Raw genomic sequence first — 20,383 nt, forward strand, 5'->3', positions numbered from 1 at the left:
ATATCAAGATAGAGATGGTTTAGTTTTATAAAATTAAGACCAAGTTATACACATAAATGCAACTGACTTTTCTTGCTTGACAATATTTCATGAACTCTTTTCAGGTTAACAAATCTAGATCTTACTTATTTTTATACAGCTATATACTATTCCAAACTCTGGATACAACAATGCTGGTATAATTTATCAAAATTTCCCACTAAGCCAACTTTTCCTTCTTAACTTATAAGACTGACATGTTCCTCATATGTGGTATTTGAAGAGTGATAACCACACGTTTCAAACTTTGCTGATGTTTCAGGGAGCTGCTTTCACTTAAGCATCTGGCTCCAATCTACATTTGATTTTGCATTTTGCTTCATGAGACATTGCTGGAAACAGAGCTATGTTCAAAAGGCACACCTCTAATCTTAGGTCTTCATCTAGTGGGCATTTGTTTCCACTTTAAAACGTTTATCAACTGTCACTTGGAGCACTTCCTCGCCCTTTTTCCCTTGAACACATTATAAAAGACACTATTTCTCATTTTGAGCAAAGCTAATTATCTGAAAAAGTGTTGGAGAAGAATCTGATTTTCGAGTGGAACTTTTGTCTGCGGAATGTTTCAGAACACACGTTTCTGTAGTTAATGACATATATTGATTTTTTTAGCCCTTACATCAGTCCACACATTAATACAGAACCCAAATTAAAAGCAGTACCTCTCACATTGTTTGAAAATATCTGTAGAACAAAGGTCAAATGTGCAGTTTGCTAGTTAATGGCCTGAGGCAGAGTTAAGGTTAATGTGGCACTAATGAACAGTCTCAAACCTGTGGACGGGTCTGACCACGGTTGTCAAACAGGAGATATTTAAAGTGTCAGTCTCCTGCCTTGCAGAGGAAATACATAATCACATGTTTCTAGATAAAGGCTATTTCCCCTAGCAATTCTGTATTTAATCATTTGACTTAATTCTCAACAAAGTCATTCTATTTGACAAAATATTTGCATAGATCTTGAGAAGAGATTTCTTAAGATTTCTTTAGATTTCTGTTCTATGGCAATAAGGGTTATCATTGTAAAGACTTGAAAATAATTAAATACATGCAGGAAGATTGGCTATCAGGATACTGAAGTCAAGTTTGCTGGCTCCTTTTTACACAGGCTTCATTATGCTGGGAGAGATGTGGGGAGAGGGTGAATGTAACACAAAGAAACAAAGCAATAAATGGCACCAGCACATTTTATCACAAATGGAAATGTTTCAAGCACATTGCATTCATATTTGATTTAGAAAGAAAATACTGTCTTTTCTAAAATAGTAACTTGTAAACTCTGCTCTCTGAACCACACCTGAACCCGCTGCTCATGATGGAAGCTGAGACCTCAGAACTGGCACTATTCTCCAAGAGTCTCTTCTGACTAAAATGATTCCAGGTTTCTCCCTCCTGATAGGAAATCTTCTTGTTCACAAGACAGGATTTCCCTACCTTCTCTAAAGGGCTGAAGGGATTGAAATAGGTGGGTGGGCTGGGGGGCACCAGAGAAAATGATGGGAAAGAGCACTGGAAACATGCAACATGCCAACATCCTCCCATCTTCTCTGCAGAGGATTCTTTTCTGACAAGTGCTGCGTGTTTAGGGCTCCCTGGTGGTGGCTTTATACCAGCCCTGAGCTGGACAACGATAGCCACCTATACAATTGATATGGACATGTCTATTCTCATTTTTCAATATTCCTCAAATCCAACGTGTTACTGTCTAATGTCCCAGTAAAAAGCATCCTTTCTGAAGGCATCCTCCTCTAAAAAGAGTGATTTAAACCTGATGTCAAAACTAGGTTTGCAAAACAAGCTCTCATCTCTCATTTTCCCATGTCATAAAAATGTACCTCAAAAAGCACCAACTCTGTACTCTATTAAAAAAGAACTTTAAACAAAGACCTTAACTCATTTGTAAAAATAAACACAGAGCCAAACATCCCATATTTAAATAAATTGGATAATATAAAACTGAGCATCTGTCCCAAAGGAGATATAATTTCTCTTATCTCATAACTTTGTGTTCATTTTAATAAAAATATGCAATCATTTACTCACTCAACTAGTTGAAAGAAGCATGCTATTAATTTTATAATAGGAAAAAAAAAGTCTAGGACCTAACTGAGTGAAGACCAATAAGACGGTTTAGTCAAACAGAATATTTACAAATCTAATGACTCCAATATAGGTCATTTATACAAAGAAACATTGTAACTGCATTTTGAGATTCAGAATTTTATGTCGAAACTTGAATCTTAATTTCTTTTCCAGTAAGATGTTTCCTGTGCTTGCTAACATTTTAACAATAAACTCCATAACTTAGGGGCCAAAAAAAGAAAAAAACATTCTGGACAATATTTTCCTCTCTCAGCATCAGAACATTAATGAACTACTTTCACTTTAATAGTCTGCCAATAATCGGGCTTCTTCCTATTTCCTTTTTTTCCTTTTTTATTTAATGACTTAAATCAGATATTCCTGGTTACCTCCATCCACAAATTTGTCTGATAGTTAATATATGCCTTGTACAAATTATTCTCACTTGCATTTTTACTTATTGTATACCTCTCAGTGCAGATATTTGTGGTTCCTGGATTCCAATATAAAGATGGGCTTTAAGATCAGGAAATCTATAGTTAACAAGGCTCAAAGAAAATAAATTATTTTAGTCTTCAATTATATTCCTACTATTCTAGTAATTCTCATTTTGGAAAAAATGAATTTTGAATATCACATGTAACCCAGATATTATTGTATTTCCAGCTTCTGAAAGGTGGCACAGAATACTGAATAATGTATAATCACATCTACCCAATTATGACATCTAAAATACTGTGCACATGATCAGAATCAAAGTAATACATCCTTCCATTATTATTATTCATATATATCTTTGTTTACATTTAGCTTACATTACAAAATGTAGGCAAAACAAATACAATAAAATATTATAAATCCTTTGGATTCACTCAATATGCAGGATGCCAAAGTTGCAGTGTTCCATGTCTAACAATATTCTTACTGAAGAAGAGTCAAACTAACACAGTCAAAAGAGTGTCTTAAATTGTTAATCTTCAAAAGTCATCAACCAGAAAAAATCATATTATTTGGAAGAAAATTTGATCTGCATGTCTGTAAGTCTATGAATATAGGCTTAAACAGAAAGAATCATCCAAGAACTACCTTCAAATTTTCATCAGTTGCACCTTTAAACAAAATATCTCACATATGATTCTGGAGACTATGGTGTTTCTAGAAATGGTTGAGATAAATGTATGTTTGGAGTGAAGATGAGAAAAATTGGGAAAAAGCAAAACTTCTACTAAATGATAAAATTAATTTTAAAAATATGTTTATTCTACTTTGAGCACTACTACGCAAAAATTGGTAGCTTTATTAATTCTATTCAACATGCAACTGGATAAAAATAAGAGTATCTCTTGGGTCTACCTATTCCCTGTTTTCCCCTCTTACCTGTATGCACGATTTGGACACTTTAAATGCTGATGATAGATTTAAACTGATAGAATATTGTTTGCAATGCAAACCCAAGAAAAAGAAAGAGCTCACTGCTCTTGCTGGAGATGGAGCGCTCATAAGACTTCTAAGGACAACTAATTTTGCTACTTCAGTAAAAGAAAGAAGCCTCATATTATCCCAATGAATGCCCCATAGATTCTGCTAAAAATTCTGATATATCTTTTATGCACGCCTATAAAAATCATCAATTTCAACACAACACAAATTTAAATCCTCCTCACCTCTTAAAAAATCTGAGTAAAAAAATGGGAGCTGAATTTGGGGTTCTTTTTAACTCTAGATGTTCGCAGACTTTCCAAAGGAAAATGGATAAAACAGTCACCTTTTCTGGAAAGGAAGGAAGTTGCTTTCAGGTATATTAGATAAGGAAAATTTCACTGACAATTTGGTTTTCTTGGTGGGGGAATAATTTGAGCCACATAAATGAGATAATCCTAGTCATTATTATAAAACACTACCAAAAAGCCTCTAAGCTCATCTGGCAAAGCTGTTATTTGCTGGGAAATAGAAGGTTTTTGGAGAACCAGTTAGAAAAGTGTCCAACTTAAAGATCATTTTTCCTGTAGCTAAGAAATATATTTTATTCTATTTTGTAGTGAGAAATTTGGGGAGATTTATTTCTACTCACATTAACTTAAATTTGACAGTCTCAGTATTACAGATGTCACAGATTAACTTGAGGCCTAAAGCATTATGGACTATGGATGTAAATAACTTGAAGAATTTAGAATAAATCTCATGTTCCCTGATATAAGCCTATCCTTGTCTAAGCAAGCAAACTATGAGAGTTCTAACTGCAGACACTGATAACCACATAAGTTTGCTTCCTATAATTTTCAATAATTGTCACCATCAAAACAAAAAGTGAGCAGCATCCATTGGACACCAAACCTCTAAGACCATCACAATTTCAATTTCTAGTTTATAGCAAGCAGTTGGAGCCATCTCTCCTTCCAGCACAAATACTGCTGACAGTTACGTATCCTACAGTTTGGATATAGTTTCAGATATTTCATGAAATGGTCATTAATTTATCCATGAACATCTAAAATGTAGAGCAAACCTGGTTTGAAGTCGTTATTTTTAATAATCAGCTTAAGTGGAGCAATTTGCTTTTCCGTGCAGCAAAATTTTACATGTATTTGTTTATGAACTTTCTTGTTCTGAGAGATTTTATCAGGTTCTCTGTGGGATACATGACCCACAAAAGGTTAAGCACCACTAGCCTAAACTTTTGCCACATGTTTGCTCTGCCTTCTGGCATTCCTTCTTCCTGTGTGCCTGGGTTTTGACCCCAGGGGTCCTGCTCTCCATTACTCACCAGGGCTTGACGCTGGCCTGCCTTGTGCTCCTGTTTTTTTAGCCCTGCTCTGGCCTGGCCTCGCGCCCTCATCCAAAGGCATGCCTTGACCTGCCCTGCTCTGGGTGCCCTCACTGCCACTGATCACCAAGCACTGCTTCAAATTAAACAGCGATGTTCTCATAGTAGGGAACATGACCTTTATTTTGGTAAATTAAACTTACAGGTAATAAATATCCATGGCACCTCAAAGAAGCACTAACTTCCTTTTAGGAAATAGATTGGAAATTGTTTTGTCCAGTCCTACAAATGCCAATAATTTTTTTCTTAAAGAGCTGACTTTTTCCTGAACTGTGGACACTTTCATCCACTGATTATGTGTATATACAGCTCATTAAGCTCAGTGTCTCAATAATGACTTACTCATATAAATGAATACACGTATCCAAACACACATCAAGAATTTTAAAAATTGTGCTTTCACTAATAAAGTATTTGACAATGCAGCTATGAATTCATGTATTTTAAGCTAACTCATCCTATTTAATAAAGCTAACTGAGCCTTGTGAGCTGTCTTGGCAATCATACTAAATATCATATTGAGTGTTCTTCATTCAGTATATGTTTGAAATTTTTCCTATTATAATTTACTTATTTTTAACCATATCACTGTTTTCTTTTGAGATGTACAGGGATAAATTAATTTGCTTTCATAGAGAGACCCATCCTGAATAAGAATGATGCCCTGACTCATTCCTCTCCTTAAACTATGCAATTTCACATGTCCTTTTTACTTCTCATCCTCAACAAATAAAATTGTCTAATGTTCCAAGTGGTAAAATCCTCACTCAAATCGAGATTTAATAATCACATTAGAATGGAACTTCCTGTTGATACAATATCTCAATTCAGTTCTGAAGAGAAAATAAAGAGAAACAAAAACTCATAAAACAATTTAAATTATATTTTGTTTCCAACATTAAAAACCCAGAATACTCTAAAATTTCTCCTTCCCACACCTTTAGATCAAAATCACCTATGACATTAAAAATATTTTACATTTACTAAGACCTTACACAGTCTCTACTATCCCTGATACACACTTACGCATGCAGCCCATCCCCTTAACTGGCATATTCTTAAATGAGAAGCTTGGCTAATTGGAATGCTTGCTGTAGAACAGATGGGGCACTGGTGTTGAGACTGCCTTAATTTACTGTCCTGGGGTTTTCCTAATTACCCACTTAATTGGCACAGCCACACCGCTTTGAAATAATAATGTACAGCTAATTATCACCGATTTAAGCTTGCTAATAGCTTATTCTTACCAGCTAACTTCAAGAAATCAAGCAGAGAGCAGGAACTGCCACAGCAAAAGCACTCTGCCAGGGCTGGTTTAGATGGTTATCTGAGTGTGATGTTCTTCACAGCTGTGTTGACTTGGTTTCTGCCCAGGGAAAGCTAAATGTTGATGCTTTGCTAGATGTTTAAAGGAGTAGTAGCTTTTCCTTACCTTTGTCAACTTTCAGAGACCTCCAGAACTGGTATGTATCAATCATTCCAAGTCTCCAATTAGCTCATTACTTGCACACTACATACATGGGAAAAATTGGGTAGCCTAAATAAGTATTGGGTTGGCCATAAAGTTCATTCAGGTTTGGAAACACCCAAATGAATCTTTGACCAACAAAATGCATCTCCAAAACGTGAGAAAAAAAATAATGATAAACTATAGATCAGCTCCTCTTTTTCCAGACTCCATCAACAAGCTTAGCACAACCCTTAGATCTAGAGACAAACTTTAATAAGTAAATTTGCTTCTTCGTACTTTACAAACAAAACAAGAAGGCAGTGTTTTAACAGAAAGGTTCTGTAGGAATTCAGAGGAAGAAGAGGAAGGGAAAAAAAAAAACACAAAGAAAGAAGTTAGGAACTTAGGAATATAGAGAGGAATATCAATATTTAGGATAGGTGATGATACTTCTACCTTTGCTGTTGTTGTTCACTTACTAAGTCATACCCAACTAGTTGTGACCCCATGGACTATGGCACTCCAGGCTTCCCGGTCCTTCACTATTTCCCTTAGTTTGCTCAAACTCATGTCCATTGAGTCAGTGATGTCATCCAATCATTTTATTCTCTGTTGTCATCTTCTCCTCCTGCCTTCAATCTTTCCCAGCATCAGGGTCTTTTCAAATGAGTCAGTTCTTCACATTAGGTGGCCAAGGTATTAGAGCTTCAGCTTCAGCATCAGTCCTTTCAATGAATACTCAGGATTGATTTCTTTTAGGATTGACTGGTTTCATCTCCTTGCCATCCAAGGGACTCTCAAGAGTCTTCTTCAACAACACAGTTTGAAAGCATCAGTTCTTGGTGCTCAACCTTCTTTATGGTCCAACTCTTACACCTGTACATGATGACTGGAAAAGTAGTAGCTTTGACTACAAGGACCTTTGTCAGCAAACTGATGTCTCTGCTTTTGAATATGCTGTCTACCTTTGTCATACCTTCTCTCCCAAGTAGCAAACACCTTTTAATTTTGTGACTGCAGTCACCATCCATAGTGATTTTGGAGCCCAAGAAAATAAAGTCTGTCACTTCTGCCTTCAGTTCAATGGCTCAGTCATGTCCTACTCTTTGTGACCCCATGAATCACAGCATGCTAGGCCTCCCTGTCGATCACCAACTCCTGGAGCTTGCCCAAACTCATGTCCATCGAGTTGGTGATGCCATCAAGTCATCTCATCCTCTGTCGTCCCCTTAGCCTCCTGCCCCCAATCCCTCCCAGCATCAGGGTCTTTTCAACTGAGTCAACTCTCTGCATGAAGTGGCCAAAGTATTGGAGTTTCAGCTTCAGCATCAGTCTTTCCAATGAACACCCAGGGCTGATCTCCTTCAGGATGGACTGGTTGAATCTCCTTGCAGTCCAAGGGACTCTCAAGAGTCTTGTCCAACACCACAGTTCAAAAGCATTAATTCTTTGGCACTCAGCTTTCTTCACAGTCCAACTCTCACATCTATACATGACTACCACATAGACTTGACTAGATGAACCTTTGTTGGCAAAGTAATGTCTCTGCTTTTTAATATGCTATCTAGGTTGGTCATAACTTTCCTTCCAAGGAGTAAGTGTCTTTTAATTTCATGCCTGCAGTCACCATCTGCAGTGATTTTGGAGCCCAAAAAAATAAAGTCTGACATAGTTTCCACTGTTTCCCCATCTATTTCCCATGAAGTGATGGGACCAGATGCCATGATCTTAGTTTTCTGAATGTTGAGCTTTAAGCCAACTTTTTCACTCTCCTCTTTCACTTTCATCAAGAAGCATTTTAGTTCCTCTTCAATTTCTGCCATAAGGGTGGTGTCATCTGCATATCTGATGTTATTGATATTTCTCCTTGCAATCTTGATTCCAGCTTCTGCTTCTTCCATCCCAGCATTTCTCACGATGTACTCTGCACATAAGTTAAATAAGCAGGTTGCCAATATACAGCCTTGACGTACTCCTTTTCCTATTTGGAACCACTCTGTCTTTCCATGAAGCACAGCGGCTGCGACAGACTGTGCAGAAGCACAGCCGAGAGGAGCTACCCCACATCTGAGGTCAGGGGCAGTGGCCAAGAGAGCTACCCCACTTCTGCCTTAGTTCACACTTATTCTGCATTTCGGCCATTCTGCCATTGCAGAAAATAAAGAGAAACTAAAGAGCCTCTTTATGAAGGTGAAAGAAGAGAATGAAAAATCTGGCTTAAAATTCAACATTCAAAAAATGAAAATCATGGCATCTGGTTCCATCTCTTCATGGCAAAAAGATGGGGAAAAATGGAAACAGTGATAGACTTTATTTTCTTGGGCTCTGAGATCACTGCAGAGGGTAATTGCAGCCATGAAATTGAAAGACATTTGCTTCTTGGAAGAAAAGCTATGACCAACCCAGACAGCACATTCAAAACCAGAGGCATCACTTTGCCAACAAACGTCCATATAGTCAAAGCTATAGTTTTTATAGTAGTCATGTATGGATATGAGAGCTGGACTATAGAGAAGTCTGAGTGCCAAAATCCTGTAGAACCTGTAAATGCTTTTGAACTATGGTGCTGGAGAAGACTCTTGAGAGCCCCTTGGACTGCAAGGAGATCCAACCAGTCAATCCTAAAGGAAATCAACTCTGAATATTCACTGGAAGGACTGATGCTCAAGCTGAAGCTCCAATACTTTGGCCACCTGATGATAAGAGCTGACTCATTGAAAAAGACTCTGATGCTGGGAAAGTTTGAAGGCAGGAGGAGAAGGGGACGACATAGGATGAAATAATTGGATGGCATCACAGACTCAGTGGACATGAGTTTGAGCAAACTCTGGGAGATAATCAAAAACAGAGAAAGCTGGTGTGCTGCAGTGCACGGAGTCACAAAGAGTTGGACAGAGATGAGCGACTGAACAACAACATCCCGCATTTATTTTAGGAACTTTTTCAGATGTGTCTAGGTCAGATCTCCTAGAGGCAGTACCTGAGACAGTGATGTGGCTGCAGGGGATTTACTGAGGGACTGCTCCTAAGAGAGTGGCAATAGCAGTTAAGCAGTGATGTGGTTCATCTTCGGTCAGATCCCACATAGAGAGCTGCAGCATGAATTTTACTACATATTTGTTCCCACCACCTTGAGTAAAGGCAAGCCTTGTATCCCCTTGTGTAGGTTAGTCATTGCCTGCAAGCTGTCACCAAGGGGGTGAGGTAGGTGGGAGTTTACCTCCTTCATCTAGGCGGGTGAGGTGGTATGACAGCCACTCTTCAGGATGATCCCCAGTAATTTTTCCTTCCTGCCTCTGTGTAGTCCCCTTCCACATTGATAGAACCGACCTGTAGAATCTTTAGAATATTGCAAAAATGACTATGTGGGACTTGGAGGCCAGATCATAAAAGACTTAGCAGCTCCTGTCTTAGTTTCTCTTAGATTGCTTGCACTGAGGGAAACCAGACACAACATGGTGAGAAAACTGAAGCAGTTCTGTGCAGAAGTCACTGTGACAAAAAAAAACAAGTCCTTGGGCTTCCCTGGTGGTTCAGTGGTAAAGAATTTGCCTGCCAATGCAGAAGACACAGGTTCGATCCTTGATCCAGGACTATTCCACATGCTGCGAAAAACTAAGTCCGCGTAACACCACTATTGAGACCGTGGCTCTAGATCCCGTGCTCCTCAACAAGAGAAGTCACTGCAATGAGAAGCCCTTGCACCACCAGAGAGTAGGCTCCCCATAGCTAGAGACAAGCCTGTTCAGTGATGAAGACTCAGCACAGCCTAAAACAAATAAATATATTAAAAAAAAAAAAAATGAAGCCTCCTGCCAACAGCCATGTGAGTGAGCTCTCTTGGGAGATAATCACTCCAGTCCCACTCAAGCCTTCAAACTGACTGCAGCCTCAGCTGACAGAAGGCTCCTATGTGTTGAGGGCAATGCCCCAGACAATGAGGCAGCTGTGCATGATCAGCAGCCAGGACACAGTGGCCAGGAAGCAGGTAAAATGACGAGGGAAAGGGACGCAAATAGGGCATCAGCAACATTCATGGCCTTAGTCACCTTTCACGTTAGATGCTTCCATCAAACCCTTCATGCTACTTAATGGAGTACCATGTCATAAACGTAATTGTGGCTTGGACATTAACAGTTTTAAAAATGTAGCTGGCAACAACTTGAAGTTCTAGACCTAGTGAAAATATTCTCGAAAAATGAAGGTAGGTTCAAACAACAGCTGAGAGAATTCATCACTAGTAATAAGCAATGAGAGATGAGTACTCAGGCTAAAGCAAAATAATTCTGGATGAACCCATGGAACTTAAAAAAAAAGAAAAAGCACCAGAAAGAATATGTGAGTAATTACAGGTAAATATTGACTACTTAGGGCTTCCCTGGTAGCTCAGAGGGTAAAGAATCTGCCTATAATGCAGGAGACCCCAGTTCAATTCCTGGGTTGGGAAGATCCCCTGGAGAAGGGATAGGCTACCCACTCCAGTATTCTTGGGCTTCCCTGGTGGCTCAGCTGGTAAAAAATCCACCTACAATGTGGGAGACCTGGGTTCAATTCCTAGGTTGGGAAGATGCCCTGGAGAAGGGAACAGCTATCCACTCCAGTATTCTGGCCTGGAGAATCCCCATGGACAGAGCCAGTGGGCTACAGTCCACGTGTTCACAAAGAGTCAGGCATGACTAAATGACTAAGCACAGCACAACATTGACCACTCAAAGACAAAATAACAGAAGGTCTTGGTGGTTGTTAAAATGTTGGTAGAAATAAGATTTGTTGACAAAAATAGCACAAATCCTAGTAAAAGAGTAAGTGTTAGTCGCTCAGTCGTGCCCAACTCTTGGTGACCCCATTGACTGTAGCCCACCAGGCTCCTCTGTCCATAAGATTTTCCAGGCAAGGATACTGGAGTGGGATGCTATTTCCTTCTCCAAGGGATCTTCCCAACCCAGGGATAGAACCCAGGTCTCCTGCACTGCAGGCAGATTCTTTACTGACTGAGCTACAAGGGAAGCCACAGTAAGAGTGATGGAGTGAAACTGCTCTGAGGTGCTTATATTGTTTGATGAAGTGGTAAAACTTTTCATTAAAATAGAAGGTAAAAATTAAAAGTGCTTACTGTGATCTCTATAACAACCATTCAAAGAAGAATAAAGAAACACAAATCTAAAAAGCTATTAAGACAAAAAATAATAAATACCAGCTAAACTCAAAAGAAAACAAGAGAAACCAACAAAATATTGTAAAGCAATTATCCTCCAATTAAAAATAAATGAATTTTTAAAGAGAGAAAATAACCAAGACAAGAAGGTACATGTTTACAAAAAAAAAGAAGGAAAGAAAGAAGGAATAAAGAAAAACAAGCGTAAAGGGAAAACAGATAAAAAGATGATAGCCTTAAATCCAACTATTACTTCAGCATATTACATGTCACTGTAAAACACTGTAGAACCAACCTAATATTGAGTCATTTATATCAAGGACAAAACAGAGATGGTCAGCGCAGATGTATAAAGGAAACTTAACCTAACCTTACAGGCATTGACAGCTCTTTTCATGAATTGGCAGAGGACACCAGCCAATCCCCCAAACACTGAGTCTTTTCAGGCCATCTCTGAACTTCCTGCTCCTCTAATTCAGTTACCCTAATCCAAATAAGAAAGAAGACCAGTAGGCAACCAATTAGCTGAAAAAAACAAATAATCTCCATATTTATCCATAAAATCCTCTAGTCTGTTAGCAACTCAAAACTCACTGCTCCCATAGCCTTGAGTTTTCAGTTTTGCAGGATGCAATTCTTGTAATAAACTCATCTTTCTGCCTTTTTTTCTTAATTCAGTACAGAGTTTGCTTTTTGACACCATGGACTAAATGTGCTAAGTCACTTCAGTCAGAGCCAACTCTGTGCAACCCCATGGACTGTAGCCAGCCAGGCTCCTCTGTCCATGGGCTTCTCCAGGCAACAATACTGGAGTGGGTTGCCATGCCCTTCTCCATGGGAGCTTCCGCACTCAGTCACTCACGAGTGATCGAAACTGTGTCTCCTACATCTTCTGCACTGGCAGTCGGATTCGTTACAACCAGAACTGCCTGGGAAGCCCAAGGGCACAAGAGCCAATCTGCAAACTTGAGGCCTGATGGCAGCCCGTCACTTGGGGGCAGGGGATGCCGAGAACCTGCCTGCAGGAGGCTGGAGAGCCACGGGGTCAAGATCTCGCAGGCCCTATCAAGCCTTGGCCAAAATATCCCACTTAAAAACAAAACCTTAATCATTGTTCAGTAAATACTGTTGGCTACCTCACTTCAAAGAGATCAAATTAGTTATGTCAAAAATGGTTATATAAATATAACTTCAAAAGAATTATTTGAATAATGGAAAATACATAAATTAAACTCTAACTCTGCCACAAAGACCTCAAAATATACATGTTTTAAGTCATGTGCCATAAATCTACCATAATTTTAAACAACAGATTTTTTTTACAAGATATGCCAATTAAGAAACGAAATCTAAATTATAACAATGTAATTTTAAAAGACTATGACTTGTTTAGGGCTTCTCTTGTGGCTCAGCAGTTAAGAATATGCCTGCAGTGCAGGAGCGGCAGGAAACACGGTTCAGTCCCTGGGTTGGGAAGATCCCCTGGAGGGCATGGCAGCTGCCCCAGTATTCTTGCCTGTAGATTTCCAAGGACAGAGGAGCCTGGTGGGCTACAATCCAAGGGGTCGCAAAGAATCAGACACGACTGAGGTGACTTAGCAGCAACAGCAGCATGACTTCTTTATACATAAAAATAGTTTCAAAGTTTTAATAAATAAAATAGTGTTTATTTTCATTTACATGGTAAGAGTGTCAAAGACACTGCTGCATTTTACAAACTATATCAGATATAAGCAAGTTTCCCAGGGATACCTCCTAAGAAGGTGGACTCTAGTGTATATGAGTTTCACCAGGTACAGCAAGCCTCTTGCCAGAATGGCTGTACCAGGGCACCATATGATGATCCACAGAGACAAGCCAGTCCCATGAACAGACCGACCATTAGAAATGGGGTACCAAAAAGTAGCCATATACAGCATTATAAACATATCTGACTGAATCAATCTTTGTATTCACCATAACTTTCATCAAAACTCAATTAGAAAACATATTTGAAAAAATAAATTCCACAAACATCTAAGAAAACTTTGTAAAAGAGTAAATAAGAGAGCTCACAAGATTAACAAAATCTTTAAGAGCAAAAGAAAAAATAGAAAATAAAAACAGGAAACAGCAATTTCATAGAGAGCTTAAAACAGGTCAGTGTATCTTTGGGAACTTTGAATTAGTATGAATCTTTTTCAAAAAATTAGTGAGAAAAGGAAAATAGTAGATTGTTTTAGAGCATCCCTTAAAATCTGCCTCAGAATTGAAAACTTAAGTTGGAACTTTACATCATATATGGCATATATAAAGATGCAGTCTCTGCGTATATTAATGTGAGAAACAAAACTATACTGCTAGTATGAAAAACAGAATATATATTTTTCAATTGATGCAGGAAAGACATTTTTATAGAAGAAAACATACTTTATAAACTTAAGAATTTTTAACAAAGATCACCTTAGACTAAATTACCCATAAACTCATTTTTTTAACATTTAACTGAAATATCACCTTAGATAGAACATGTTTTCACAGTTTAAAACTAATAAATAATATATAGAATATAAACAGAAACTCCTACAAATGCATAAATTAAATTTTCAAAGGAATCTTGTAGGAAATTGAACAAACAAAAAAAAAGGAAATTCAGAGAAGACAGAAAAAAAGAATTGTAGGAAATGATTAAAATTTTAAAACTATATTAGTTTGTATTAGTTAACTTACATAATTAAACTTTATTTGTTAACATATGAGCAATAAGAAACTAGCTTATCCATGAAATAAGAGTGGCATGTGAAAAAACAAAAAAAGACAGTGCCAAAAAAAAAAAACCCTTGGAAATTAAAAAACATCACTTTATTTAACATAAGAAATGGCCATCCTAACCCTCATGAGTTTGAGTAAACTCTGGGAGTTGGTGATGGACAGGGAGGCCTGGCATGCTGCAATTCATGGGGTCGCAAAGAGTCGGACATGACTGAGCAAATGAACTGAACTGACCTGAACCCTCATCTAAGCCTCCACATACTTTCACTATAGTAAGAATAAGGCTGGGTTCTCCTGAGAAGATCCTTGCACAAGTCCAACCTTTAAATAGCATAAATCTTCCTTCACGTCTTCCCTTAAGGGACCTGTGGCCTTTTTGCTTCCCAGGAATACACACCAGCTCTCAGTTAACTATAATTCTAAAGACCCAGAATACCATTCTACTCTCTCTATCTGACTGGGGCTTACAGAGGTCAAAGGGAGTTTCAATTTTAGGCTCACATTGGGCCAAGTGAGTCCACAGAAGTTTGTCTATTTCACACTTCAGAATATGTTTTTAGAAGACACACAGTCCCCATACTGGTTCCTCAACTCATGGGGCAAGGGCCAAACTGAAGTCCCTAAACCTACCTCTTGTACAGAAATAGTAAAACGAAGTTCTATCATATCTGAACTGGTTCTGATACCAATTCCAGTAGAGAACTGGTATAAGAGAGGATACCAATTGGTAGAGAGGAAGTAGGGGACTCCACACCAGCAAAAGTGATTTTTCCACAGCAGCAGGGTGTCTGAAAATCCACCTCAATTCTGACACTATATACTCAGAAATGGCATTGGATTCCACAAGTTAACAGTTCAGCCCTACAAGACAGTGCCCCCTACTACCACACACACATACACACGCACTTCAGAAGGCAGTCTCAAGTCCAGGTTATCACCTGTACTTCTGACCAACTGGCTATAAATCACATGTTCCATGACCTCCTCCCCTCTTGAGTTTGATTAATTTTCTAGAGCAGCTCACAGAACTCCAAGAAATGTTTTACTTACTAGGTCAGCAGTTTATTATAAAAGATGTGGCTCTGGAACAGCCAGATGGAAGAGCTACACAGGGCAAGGTACTGGAGGATGGAACATCCAGCTTCTTTTCACTCTCTCCTGGCAGGCCATTCACCCAGCAGTTCCAGGTATTCACCGGCCAGGATGCTCTCCAAAGCGTCTTCTTTGGGGTTTTATAGAGGCTTCATTACACAGCTGTGATTGATTAACTCATTGGACACTGGCAATTGAGTCAACCCTGTGACCCCTTCCCCCTCACCAGAAGTTGGAAAGTGAGACTAAAAGTTTGAACCTTCAGCAGTTTCCCTGCTGGTCCAGTGGCTAAGATTCTGTACTTCCACTGCAGAGGGTGTGGGTTCTACTCCTGGTCAGGGGCTAAAATCCCACATGCTACTCAGCCAAGAAACTAAAAATAAAAAAGAGAGAGAGAGAGCTTTGTGTTTTAAAAGTTCCAACCTTCTAATCACATGCTGACTTTCCAGATAACCAGCCGCCATACTTAGGTGGGGTCCAAAAGTCACCTCATTAAGATAACAAAAAACATCATTCTGCTGTCATCACTTCGGAAGATCCAAGCATTTTAGTAGTTCTATGTCACAAATGGTGTCAAAGAACAAATATATATTTCTTACCTTATATCACACTATCACAATGCTTAGGAAATTGCAGTGTAATAATGGTGATCCTCACACCTCACCACTGACTTCACTTGCTTGGCCGGTCTGTGCACATGGGGTGGCCATGGAGAAAGGTTGGATTATCATAACCAGAGTCAGAGTGACTCCCATTACATACTCCTTCCCATGTGTTGTTTGCTAGAGCAAATCAAAACATGTCCTGCCACCTGCTATCCAGCTAATGATTTGACAAATGCTCTTCTCTCCTTACCAATTAGTAAGGACAATTAGAAACATTTCACTTTCAGCTGGCAAGAATAGTCACTCTTAGACCTCAAGACAATTCTCCCACTCCATGACAGACAAGAGCCACAGTCATCTAGACATCCTACAGGACACCAAGCTGATAATCAAATATTGATCACATTATCCTAGATAACTTAGGAGACAAGTGAATGACTCTGATGGGGAAAATATTGACATTTTGAGTGCTTGACAATCCAGCAGGGTTTCTAAATGTCTAGTAGTCTAAATCTAACTGGGATATTCTTCTAATTTAAAAGGCAAATCTCTGCACAGATAACCTAGGGCACAGGAAGAAGCACAGAAATTTTTGGACCCCTTTGCATGTTAGAGAAAACATATTACACACATATTACAACATAGCATGCTGCTATAACTCATTTATAAAATATCACCAAGCTGCTCCAACATTCAGTCCAGACGACCTATTTCATCTATTCAATGGTAACTGATGTACTGGTGGCAAATAAACATGTTCTGCAGAGATTCCTGAAAGCCCCATTAGAAGAATCAAGTAAAGACATCAAGAGTTTTGGAGTGAAGTCATTTTTTTCTTTTCTTAACACTATTTTTGGTTAGTTGGTTGACTGGTCAGTTGGTGGATCTGTCACTCAGTATGTTGGTCAGCTGATTGGTTTACAACTGTTCTCTGACAGAAACTGCACATTTGACCATAAGCCAGCAAGTGATTCTGAGACCTGAGATGCCCATGAGGAGCTAAGTGCTACATGATCTGCCAGACTGTAAGATCAGGCTTGTGTTGAAGCAATATAACATCAAGGGGAAGTGAACTACTGGAAATGAAGCTCAAGCAGATGGAAAAAGCACAAGATGCCTGGAAGGTAGCCCAGACTCACTAAGCACCTATTCCTATGCTGCACCCCACCCCCCAACTTCAATCAGAATTTATGACCTCATAGGGAAAGATTAGTTGATGAAAGGTAAATAAAATTCAGGTTGTGAAAGGAAAATCAAAATGGTATTTCCAAGAGAGCTTTCTAAAATGGAGCCAGGAGTCTGCTGAGGAAGTGTGATGCATGCATATTTCAGCCTGGATGGAATCTGACCTTTGACCACATATTGTCTTAATATAGGCACCCAAAATATCTGACCAATGATACTCATCTCATCCTTACCCCAAATAACTTGTGACAGACTATCCACTCATTGAGCCCTAAAATAAAATAGAATGGAATCCTGAAACAGCCCTTAAGGATATTTCCTTTCTTTCATCAGAATCAATCATAATTATTTCCAGACAACTTTAACAACCTTGGTGGCTTTTGTCTTTATATGCCCTTGACTCTTAGCCCACCTTCAACAGTTTCATCCAAATCTGTGTCTCTGAAATTGCAATTCCTAAAAGCAAAATAAACTCTTTTCTTATTTGCAGCCTTCTGCATTGTTTGGTTAAAAAGTCTACCTTACAATAAGAAAGGATAAATAAAATTCAGGTCTAGTTAATGGATGCTGCTCTCTGCTAAGTCACTGCAGTTGTGTCAGACTCCTTGCAACCCAATGAACCAATGAAGCCTGCCAGGCTCCTCTGTCCACAAGATTCTCCAGGCAAGAATACTGGAGTGGATTGCCATGTCCTCCTCCAGGGGATCTTCCCAACCCAGGGATCAAACCCAGTTCTCTTATGTATCTCCAATTGGCAAGTGGGTTCTTTACCATTAGCGCCACCTTGGAAGCCCCTATTTATGGATAAGTCTGCACAGTATATAGGCCTCAAGCAGAAATATACTATCACAGCAATTAAGTTCCATTCAGGAGTGGCAATAAAAAATGTGTAAAAATTAATGCTAAGTAGGCTCAAGTGCAGGACCTCTGGTTGTTCAAGAAATTAACCTATTATGAGCTTATGCTTATTCATAGGAAATGGCTAATGGTGACTGACCAGTCAAGAGTATAGGAACAGAGTTCGAAAGACTGGTGACACAGAGGTCTACTCAATGATCAAGATAGATTCTTATAAAACTTTCCGTTTCGATAAGTCCCCTCACTGTTCCTGAGTCATTTTGTAACATTTCACCCCCATGGTCTTAGTTTGCAAGGGAATAAAACATGTTAAGTACTGGGTTTGGTCTTGGTTTTCCAGTATCAAGGTCATTTTGGTGGTGAAACTGTCATAACCTTTAGGAACTTAAGATCTTCCTTACATAGGTTTTACTATAAGAACCACCATAGCCAAAGCATGTGGTACTAATGGTTTAGCTGCTAAGTAGTGTTCAACTCTTTGCAACCCCATGGATTGTAGCCCACCAGACCCCTCTGTCCATGGGATTTCCCAGGCAAGAATACTGGAGTGGGTTGTCATTTCCCTCTCCAGGTGGTATTCTCAACCCAGGGATAGAACCTGTGTCTCCTGCTTGGCAGGTGGGTTCTTTACTACTGAGCCACCTGGAAGCCCACCAATGCATATGAATTTCTCAAATGCAAGAAATGACTACTGATCACTATAAATATTAAAACTGAAAAAAGAAAACTACCCCCCCATAAAAAAATCACAGCTACTTTACATGCAAACATTGTGCTAACTGTATTGCTACTGTAGCACATAGCCAGCAATAGCGCAGTTCTTTATCCCTTGCTTATAACCCAACTGAGGAGAGGATGAGGCAAGTAAGAGGACTATTCCAAAAGGAAATAAACTGATTTATATTATAGAGAGTAAATCTATGTAAAATACTAAATTCTCCAAAAGGCATTGTTAGAAATAATTGTTTGAATTAATAAACAAATACATAATTCTGAATTTCAGTTCAATTAAAAACTACTGAGAAACTAATATTTGCCATTGTACTGGTCAACTGAATACCAAAATAAATGTTCCCTCCAGCATTAAACAGTTTTTAGTTTAATCACCAATTAACCAAACGGATACTAATGAAGGCTTTAACAAGTGAAATAATGATGGGCACAGTATAGAAATGTGAGTTACAGAAGCAAGCCACTAAATCAACGCTTATAACTTTGAGTCAACAGATATCAATTTTCAGCATTCAAGATAAAAGGTATTGACATTATTTTCTTTTAACAGATACCTAATATTCAGTAACAGTTATCACATCTTTATATGAACACTCTTTGTCTTGCATTCTGTCCAATATAGTAGTCATTAGCTACATGTAAAACTTTAACTAAAATTAATTGAAATTATGTAACATTAAAAATCCAATCCTCAGTCACACTGCTGCTGCTGCTGCACTAGCCACATTTCTTTCTTTCTTTATTTATTTTGTGGTAAGATCACTTACCTACCATGAGATCTACCCTCTTTATAAATTCTGAACTATATAACTCAGTATTGTTTACCACAAGGAGGGGGAAATAGGGAGCTACTATTCACTGGGCATAGTTTCACTTAAGCAAGATGACTCAGTGTTACAGACTGCCGTACCACACTGCACACTGGCCACATTTGCAGTGTACATGATCATATGTGTGTGAGGCAGGCCGTATTGTGTTATAAAAAAATATCCCTCATCTTAGGGATTTTGGTCTTCTGAGTTGAACCTGTCTTCCTAGTTAACAGAATAGGAGGAAGCATGGAATTTTGAAGGTAATTAATGTTGATCTTTTGCTTCTTCATTAGTGTATTTTGTTCCACTTAATTGAAAACATTCCATTCTGTTGTAAAATTAATGGCTTACTTTCTTTCTGGTTGTAAAACAAATGTCTTACTTTCTTCTGTTGGCAAGTGTCTCTTCACCGTTTCTTATAGAGATCTTCATTCCATGCTTCTCTTTGCTTCCATCAAAAGAACAACGGGGGCTTTGTGTGGGTGTTCTGACTGGACGGCCACAAATCTTATTTACCTTTTAAATAGAAAATATTAAAGACAGTTAGAAACTATGCTCCAGCCTTTCTGAGAATGTAATTTTTGCCAGAGTTTAAAGCAATGACATATTCTTTCTTACACCACAGTATTAACCTTTAAGACATACAAAGTTTGCTAATTTTTAAAGTAGAGAGAATCAAATCATCTATATAAAATGGCAATCATAATAAATTAATGTTATACACGTTCATACAGTTTGTACATATGCAAATGTAAAATACATGAACAAAACATATATATGAAAAATCAGAGAACGGCAT

General features: G+C 38.5%; 1 protein-coding gene across 1 annotated transcript in view; it reads right to left on the reverse strand.

Moving 5' to 3' along the window:
* Window positions 1-20,383, reverse strand: part of GPC5 (glypican 5) — a 1,486,194-nt gene that overhangs the window by 1,126,763 nt on the left and 339,048 nt on the right. The window contains exon 4 of the mRNA XM_070471523.1: window positions 19,967-20,100. Coding sequence (XP_070327624.1) covers window positions 19,967-20,100 — 134 coding nt within the window. The remainder of the gene's footprint in view (window positions 1-19,966; window positions 20,101-20,383) is intronic.

Source organism: Odocoileus virginianus, chromosome 8, assembly GCF_023699985.2.
Source record: "Odocoileus virginianus isolate 20LAN1187 ecotype Illinois chromosome 8, Ovbor_1.2, whole genome shotgun sequence".
Classification (NCBI taxonomy): Eukaryota; Metazoa; Chordata; class Mammalia; order Artiodactyla; family Cervidae; genus Odocoileus; species Odocoileus virginianus.